Source organism: Coregonus lavaretus (assembly GCF_964263955.1).
Source record: "Coregonus lavaretus genome assembly, chromosome: 31".
NCBI lineage: Eukaryota > Metazoa > Chordata > Actinopteri > Salmoniformes > Salmonidae > Coregonus > Coregonus lavaretus.
This window is the reverse complement of record NC_140018.1, coordinates 19,963,918-19,972,791: the sequence shown is the minus strand read 5'-3', so window position 1 is coordinate 19,972,791 and position 8,874 is coordinate 19,963,918. Positions and strand designations below refer to the sequence as shown.

Here is an 8,874-nt window from a genome sequence, read left to right as displayed (position 1 = left end):
TCCACTCAGTTCGTAACAGATTCTAGTTTTGGGAACAGAAAACTGTATTGAGATAAAACATTTAATCGATGAGAAAATGTGCAGAATGTCGGCCAAAATCCATCTTGTTCAATCTTCTCCCACTGCCGGCCACTAGGCTTCCTCTCGCTACCATATTTGGTAGTCAGTGGAAACGCCAAGCGGATGCTTCACATTTATACATCCGGTGAAATATCTGTCTCATTGTTCTCATCTGTGCCTTAGCTGCCTCCGGTCCTCTACCATTACCAACTGAAGATGGCGGCGTCAGGAACCACAGCCCCCCGTCGCCTTGTCCAGTATGTTGTGGTCCGGTCAGATCTGGTCCATACGTTGGCCTGGCCATTAGGTGCGGTTATAACGCAAGCCTGCCATGCTGCCACCGCCGCCATTCATCTAAACTACAACGACCCAGACACGCAGGAGTACCTGGCAGAACTGGACAGCATGCACAAAGTGGTGCTTCAGGTAGCTGGGACTGGGGTACTATTATTAGCTTGGAAGTTAATACATTTTATACTGCTAATAGTGAACTAAATCTATATGCCTGTGTTTTGCGCAAACGTTTGCAAAACAAGCTTCCTACTGACTTTGGCCATGCGCACAGTGGTCTCATCAAGCTGCATCAATATAACCTCTCAATACAAAATCATTTTTATGTAAAGTCAATATTTTTACGTAAAGTTTCTTATGTAAAGTGAATACAGTAGGATGGAATAATTATGCAGTGAATGATATAAGATGTGATTGTTGAGAAAATAAACTAATGCTTGTGATCTCCCTCTTCTCCGTCATCTGTTGGTCAGGCTCTGGACCAGGCCTCCCTCTCCATCCTGTCTGAGACGCTGACAGAGAATGGGTTGGCCCACAAGCTGTGGATTGAGCAGCCAGAGAACATCCCCACCTGCCTGGCCCTGAAGCCTTACCCCAAAGAGACTGTACATCCTCTGCTGCACAAGTTCAAACTGTTCAAATGACACAGAGGGACAAAGAGAGACCCCTGTAACATGCATTTGGTGAATGGAGTCTGTACCATGGCTTCATACCAGTTAATATGATGGTCTTCTTTTTGGTTGACCTGTGCATCTTGGTGATGCTGAAGGGGGTTAGAACCAGCATTCAGTGTCTGTGCTTCAAATTCACAAGGAAGAATCTCACTCTGATAAGCACAGTGTCAGTGTTTGTCATCCTACAGTAACAAGGAGACATCAATCACTGAACGCTGCCATTAAATGGCCATTTAAAGAGTAGATGTCTGTCCACCTAATTTGATGTGGCCACGTGTCTTGTGATTCAATTAAATGGTGAACAGGTTATGTAAGGTCTTTTTCTAGCTGCTGGTGAGTGGAATCTGTTTACAAACATACAAGATGCATTAAACATTATAAATTAATTTGTGTCTTGTATTATTAGTTACTTTACAATACACAGAATATGCCCCTTATATTCTCTTTCAACCTCAGTTTATTGTAACTAGTGTCAATGTAGTGTGCCAGTAATGAAAAGGAGAAATTGGAGTCTATGTCCGAATACAGTGCAGTAAAAAAAAAAAGACAATCAACCAACATTACATATCCTGTTTTAAATGGTGCTTTTATTGCAAATGTGTTGCATTCTCACATTCATGGATGTTATAGATTTGTTAGTCAAAGCATCATTTCCTTCAAGGTCAGCATCTTCACCTTGGAAAAGCAATAGAGGGAACGTTCGCACGAGGTGTGTGTGTTGTGTGTGTGTGTAAACTTTGAACTAATCCTAGTCTGACCAGCCACATACCTCCAAAAAATTGACAGACAAATAAGACTGTTTCAGTATATGCAAAAACAGTTTGCTTTCAGTCTACAGGGACCACCTGTAGGTACTGGACCCAGCCGGAGACTGATTGTCTATGACGTCCTAAGAAAAGGTAGGATTTATCCCAGGTATTCCACTGGGACACAGAAATAAAAACATGCATAATTCTCCCAGATACTTCATTCATATTGTCCCACCCACACAGATGCTCCGATGCCTCTTTAAAAACAAGTTTACACAAGTATAATAAACAAAACTGGACAAAATTAGTAAAATGTATAATATATATATATATTTATTTATATTAATTTTACAGGGGAAAAAGTGGAACCTCATTTCAATGAGAGAGCATTGGCCTTATAAGTGGCGAGACACAATCTTTTGACTTCTCCAACTTCATTCTCAATAATGCAGCACTTACAATACTTGACAAACATCATCAGCAAACAGTTGCTCCAATACTCGAACAGTTGATAGGTAATACCTGTAGAAGGTAGAGTGCGGTAATCTTAAGAAGGATGTTAGTTGCTTCTGCATTAGGCATATGTTCCAAGGTGGTGACAAAATGACAGACGCATGGGATTACAGTACACGTATGTAGGGCTGTTACGGCTTGGTAGGAATTACTAAGCCTAGAAATATATTGAATAGAACCTATGCTGGTCCCATGCAGCTCAGTTGGTAGAGCATGGCGCTTGCAACGCCAGGTTTGTGGGTTCGATTCCCACAGGGGACCAGTACACTACTGTAAGTCGCTCTGGATAAGAGCATCTGCTAAATTACTAAAATGTAAAATGCTACGGTATAGATCAGAGCACAATGATTGCAGGTAGCTAAGAGCAGAGATGAAGAGGAATGTTTTGAACAGTTAAAGCTGCTGCAGGACAGGACGTATGAGTGTAAGCGCGTTAGTTATCTAATGGCCGAGGGGAGAGGGGCAGTGGATCACCTGAAGAAGGCATCATTTAGATTGAGGATCTGTGGCAGAGAGAACGATCATAATGTGAAACTACAGAGTTGTAGTAGAGAATATACACTTCTCTTTTGTCATCATATTGATAGGCTATGCTACCAAGTTCTTAAGAACCTGAGAAATCAATATTTTACTTTCTATTACATTTAGGGCACAGGAGACTGCTGAGGGGAGGACGGCTCATAATAATGTCTGGAACGGCGCAAATGGAATGGCATCAAACACATGGAAATCACGTTTGATGTATTTGATACCATTACACCTATTCCGCCTCGGTCATTACCACGAGCCCGTCCTCCCAATTAAGGTGCCAGCAACATCCTTATTAAATAGTAATCTGATTTGAACATGAGTAGTATTCAGGATGGCCTGTTTCCTCTGAATAATTCTGAGATAAAGTGCAAAAGTAGATTGTATTTCTTGCAAATTCCTGGAATATTTAGATTCTTTATACAAAAGTCATGTAAAATGCAGCAAACTTGTTTTATAAAGGTAAAGATAAGAAAATCCTCAGTAACATTATCATCAAACAGCGAGGAGCAGCCTATGCAGAAAATATATACAAGAGGCACCTGAAATTTGGTATAAAGTATTCAGCTAAATAAATTGAAATATTTGATAGAATATTCAGTTGATAGAACAGACTCACAAGTTCAGACAACTATCGTCAATACTAGTTTGAGTAAAAAAACAAAACAAAGTAGTTTCACTAGGTTGTTTTTATCTTCTCTTCAATAAACTAAAATACCTCGATTTAAATAATTGATTCAAATTCTAGTGTGGCTTTGAATACCTAAATCAGTGTTTAAAAAAAGCTTTTTGTTAAGGTGCATAGCTAGCTGTTGCAACGTTCTCTCTTCCTGTAAACAGTGACACCACGTCAGGTCCTACAAGCCTTTTTGCATCTTTGCCAGGAGTCAACGGCAACAAGGAGAGGAAGTTTCTAACTGATCATACTTTGGGATATTCCAAAGAATAGAAGTTAGATACAAATACTAAATCTGATAGGTCACTTGTCAGTATCATAGGACAAATTGTGTGGAAAAGGAAATAAAAGGCAAACATGCAAAGCACAAACTACCACAAATTAGTAGTGTGGTCTAGGAGTAGCTAGTATGTATAGACTATTTCCTTTTAGAAAAGTGAACAAACGCTACATTTTGTCTCATCCAATTGCATGAGCCTTGCATATGATATGAATTAAACATCTTGAAGCTTTGGTCATTACTTTTTGAAAATGCAAAACTACATCAGGCGATCTACAAAAGCCCACTTAACTACCGAAGCAATGCTTCTCAGAATACAAGGTTCCACTTTCTCAGATCTGTTTAAACTTTTTGACAACAGAGAAATTAAATAATATGGCCTTTTTTAAATTAACCCGTACAAAAGCCAGTCCACACTGCTTCTCTCTCAGTAAAATCACATTCAGCAGTCGCTAAACCATTCTCTCACATAAAGAGCAATCTGAACAACACCCACAGGAAAACCTGCAGGGATCTAAAAAGAATAAGAAATCAAATCAGGACATATTCAGTTTCCATCTTAAACACCAGATATACAGTATTAATCACATACATACTCTCAGACAGTCATATACGTAAAAATGAAAAATAAAAAAATAAAATGGAAGTGAGTAGTTAATACCACAAACTTGGAGCACTACATGTTGTCGATTCTGAACAAATACATATTCACATTGTCTGTTATATACATGTTAACATGTTGAAGAACCAGTTCAAATATTTACCTTGTACCTGTACTGAATGGACTGTCTTTGCCATTGAGCGGCTCTTGCATATAAGAATGTCTGTTTGTTAATGACCGTTGTCTAATGGTGCTTTGTATTTGGCACATTATATCCCAAATGATAAACAGTTAATATTAACAGATCAGATTAACTTCTGCATTTGATGTAGTTCTATTAACACTATCTATACAGTAATGCCTGTTTCTAAATGAGGAGCGAAGTCTGGAGACTGCGTGAAGAAGATATTCATGAAAAGTTTATAACACTTCTGGGAGTGTGAAACCGTTAGCTGGTACCCTATATAGTACAATGTATACTGAAAACAAATGTAATCCTTCCACATACATTCTTTTAATTTTGTCTTGCTTCTGTGTGTTTTGTAAAGTGTATGTTTATTTACATAAACCAAACAGTGGCTCAGGAATGACTTTAACATTGATAAGTACTAATTGTTAATCCACGTCCCTTTCAAATAGAAAATAAAAACAATTACATTATCAGAAGAAAAATAAACTTAAATAGCTCTATTAATCGTACATAGATTGTTTTGAATTAAATGCAAAAGGCTAAAAGCAACATTTTAAGTGTCTTAGAATATACAAGAACAATTGTTATTACAAATCAAGGTTTATCTGTTTCACAAATGATTTATTTTCTGTCTCCGAATTGGAACTGCTACCAGCTTTCATGTCAACTTGAATCAACATAACACAAAATGATGCCATTTCCAGGTTGAATTTGAGTTGTATGGTGAGGACACCTGAGCCACTGTTTGGGTATAAAGCACAGGCACACAGACGCCATTGAAACTGTACACAATGTGATTCACAAATCATAGAACATTATAGGAGTTGACGTTCAGTTTGAGGTCTCAGAAAGAGGATGGTGATCATGCATGCTATTTCAACTGATCATCCCTAACCCTCCTCGGTTATTAGCTGTGCTTGGGTAATATTGCACACTTTGTGAAATACCTTGTATATACACAGTGAGATATCTAGTTGGACCATAATATCCTTTAGAAAGCCTTCTCTTAGTCAGAAATACACATACTTGGGATAGAGCAGAGAAGCCAAAAGCCAAATTAGACTTGATTTTTCATTATCATTACAACGTCGCCGAACTTTACTCTTTTTGTTGTTGCGTTCTCTTCATTTAGAGTTTATTGCTTGTTAATAGGTTATTGTTTACCCACATCAAACATGGTGTTTGGCCGGACTTTCTATGTGAATGAATGTGTATAGTAAAATATCAGAGGTTAGCGCTGATAGACAGTGTCTGACTGGGCAACAGTAGTCACATGAGCAGTCAAAAAGAGCTGTAGTGTGCGGCCAGTGGAGTGACATCATCACGGGCAGAGTTGGAGGAGAGAGAGCACTGTGTTTCCAAGACAACAGCCCATTCAACTTCCATCACTTCTTAGTGAGGAAATTATACGGTTATGAGTTACAACCTATTCATGTCATTGTGTAATATTGATAACCCATTATTGTTTGTTTTTAGGTTAATTTAAGGGGATTAAAACATTCAATGGGATGCCAAGAGTAGAGCTAGCAATTTCTAAAATCAATCAAATTCTTATACCGAGTTTTTGTTTTTTCACATTACAGAACACAGAGCACATTTAGCAGAGTTACTTTTTCATAATGCCAAACATCACCTTAAAAATTATAATAACTGACATATTACTCTCAAATTTAAAAAAAGAAAAAGTAACTGCATTGAATCACAATGTATAGTTTGAGCTAAAAACGACTGTTGCATTTTAGAGTAATTCAATTACGCTTTTGAAAGGAAAGTAGAAAGTGTGAACTCATCCCAATTTTTGTCCATCTGTGCTGTACAATACTACCCACCTGCACGGTTACACATGGCAAACAACACTGATAGGCCAAGGAGAGCCCAACATGGCTCATATTCACAGCTGCTGGGGAGAAAAATGTGTAAGACAGACAGTTAGTTTAACAGTCTGGTCGTTTGAAAACGTGAAAGACTGTGTTGCCAACTGAGCAGAGCAGCGCAATCTCCCATCCTGGCCGTGCTGCTTGTTGTCCTGACGGCGCAGACGACGAGAACAGAGAAACAAAAACATAAAACGAGAGCTGGGAATTTCCTCCCATCAGGCACTGCAGTGGAGAGAGCCAGTCAGTCACAGATCCAGCTGAAACTGAGCTTCCCATTGCAGAGGTTAAAAACCTAACATTCCCAAAACATTGTCCTCCCCGCGCGAGAGCAAAAGTTGAGACGACGGGTTAACCACCCAAAGCTGAGCTCAGCTGCATGCTGATCGTGCTCCCAAGACGCACTGCTGCGATGGCCTGACGGAACAGACAATTAGGAACCAGGTCCTCTTTTGACAACCACGACGACATGGCCAAAACCGGAACCTGATTCCTTTCTCAGAACAGAAAGCAGACTTTGTGTTGAAAGTAGGTAACCAGGAATGAGTGTTGAACGATCGCTGCTGCCTTACGGTACGAGCTGAGGCTGGCAGGCAGGTAGACAGACACACTCTAACCTGGACCTCAGTCTCCTTCCCAGTCCGGCAGGTAGGTGTCTAAAACCAAAGGTGAGAAAGAGAAGAGGTTGGTGGTCTGTGGAGCACCTTTCTCCTGGCAGGCGACTGAGCTCAGAAGTCACTCTGTGAGGAGCTGCTGGAGGAGGCTCTTCTGCTGGGACTGACTGCTCTGAGGCCCCTGGGGGCCTTTCTGGGGGCCTATGGACCCCGACTGGTTCAGGTAGGAGTCGCTGCCCACCAGGTTCACCGTACACTGGACGTCGGCAAACACTTGAACCTGCTGTACCTGATGAGGAGAGGGAGAGAGGACATCAGTGAAGGAATGAGGGAAGAGGATAGAAGGAAATGAAAGCGATAGGAGGGCTTTAGTGAAATGGTTCACCACGTCAGTTAAGGGCAGCTTGTATGGTCTGTTATTGCTTTTGTACTCGACTTCTAAGTTGAAGCGGCTGACATCAGGTGTGGCACCCTCACCTGATCGTTACACATGGAGTTGATGTCGCCAAGGTTACTGTTGCCCATGCCAACAGGTGGTCCTATGGAAGGTAGCGAGCCCACCCCCCCTGAGCCTCCTGCCATTGACACGGTGATACTCATGTTGTTGTAGACCCCCTGTTGCCCAAAGGCCTGGGGCGTCGTCTGACCAGACTGGCTGAACAAGCTGACACAGACAGAACAGTCATGATACCAGTGGCTTTATGTACACTCTTCTTTCAGTTGCTATATCTGGTCATTATAATTACTATGAAATTATATAGAAGCAGCTGCTTAATTTTAGTACCTTCTTCACTTCAAATAATTGAACACATCTGGTATAATGTTACACAAGTGATTGTTAGAAAGAATCCTCTAAGAAACAAACAAGTAATTATGTAATAACCATCTGACCGTGTAATTTCTATGTAAATAACAAGTCAATAACAGACTATGCAATTTACACATTTACACAGGCATGGCTCTGGCCACCTCACCTGTTGCTGCCCATGCCAGCTTGCTGCCAACTCTTCATGTCAGGTGTTTGGTACCCAGGAGGAGGCTGGGTCTGCTGGAGCAGAGGACTCTGGGAGGTGGAGTTCTGAGGGGACAGCAGGGGACTGGTGGGGCTGAGCTCTGGAGGGAATGAGGGGTCTCCTTGCTGGACCATACCTTTGAGGAGACGGACAAAGAGATAGTGTTAGAACATTTTCATATTGATCCTGTCTGCACACTACTGTAAATTACATTTTAATATTGACTATGTCAGCACATGATATGCTATTTTGATATCGATATTAACAGCACATTGTAATGACAATTTCAGATGTTATAGAGACAGTGATTATGGTGGATACCCAGGTAGCCTAGTCACTCACCCGGTCCTCCAAACTGCTGGAAGAGCACAAGCTGCACCGCCGAGTTCACCGCCCCCCCAAACTGTCCCTGCATCCCCCCCATCATAGTTGCCTGGCTGCCCATAGGGCCCTGGCCCGACAGCTTAGGATCCTGGGTCCCTCCCATGGGGTTGAAGAGGCTGGGGGAGCTGGGTGGGTTCCCTGGCATGGGGCTGTAGCTTGGAGGGTAGCCAAACTGTTGTTGCTGTGGCTGGGGTCCTTTTTGTCCCCTGGTGGCCCCCATAGGCCCCCCGCCCCCCATGCCCTGCCTCATCAACATGACCTTCTGCTGCAGGAGCTGCCTCTGGCGGTGCTGGAAGCTATAGAGCTCCCGCTGCCTCTGGGCCAGCATCTGGGCGTTTAGAGGTGGCTGCAGGGACAGAGAGAAAACAGGGGACTTATTGGATATGCTTTCTGTCTGCAAAACAGCCCTCATAGTTTCCCAAATTAA

General features: G+C 41.7%; 2 protein-coding genes across 3 annotated transcripts in view; one reads left to right on the top strand and one right to left on the bottom strand.

Moving 5' to 3' along the window:
* The first annotated feature begins 249 nt into the window (after positions 1 to 249).
* ptrhd1 (peptidyl-tRNA hydrolase domain containing 1) lies at positions 250 to 1,411 on the top strand. 2 transcript variants are annotated; one of them, XM_084149566.1, is made up of 2 exons: positions 250 to 486; positions 825 to 1,411. In XM_084149566.1, the coding sequence occupies exons 1-2, from the start codon at positions 277 to 279 to the stop codon at positions 993 to 995; spliced, it is 381 nt and encodes a 126-aa protein (XP_084005692.1). In that variant the 5' UTR covers positions 250 to 276; the 3' UTR covers positions 996 to 1,411. The 2 variants fall into 2 exon arrangements, with proteins under 2 accessions (XP_084005692.1, XP_084005691.1); XM_084149565.1 differs by having other exon boundaries at positions 254 to 501.
* A 181-nt stretch (positions 1,412 to 1,592) lies between these two features.
* Positions 1,593 to 8,874, bottom strand: part of LOC311106617 (nuclear receptor coactivator 1-like) — a 53,508-nt gene continuing 46,226 nt past the window's right edge. Inside the window, exons 21-24 of the mRNA XM_084149001.1 lie at positions 8,406 to 8,793; positions 8,025 to 8,199; positions 7,528 to 7,714; positions 1,593 to 7,339 (exon numbers count right to left, since the gene is read on the bottom strand). Of these exons, the coding sequence (XP_084005127.1) occupies positions 7,172 to 7,339; positions 7,528 to 7,714; positions 8,025 to 8,199; positions 8,406 to 8,793 (918 nt within the window). The 3' untranslated portion in view covers positions 1,593 to 7,171. The remainder of the gene's footprint in view (positions 7,340 to 7,527; positions 7,715 to 8,024; positions 8,200 to 8,405; positions 8,794 to 8,874) is intronic.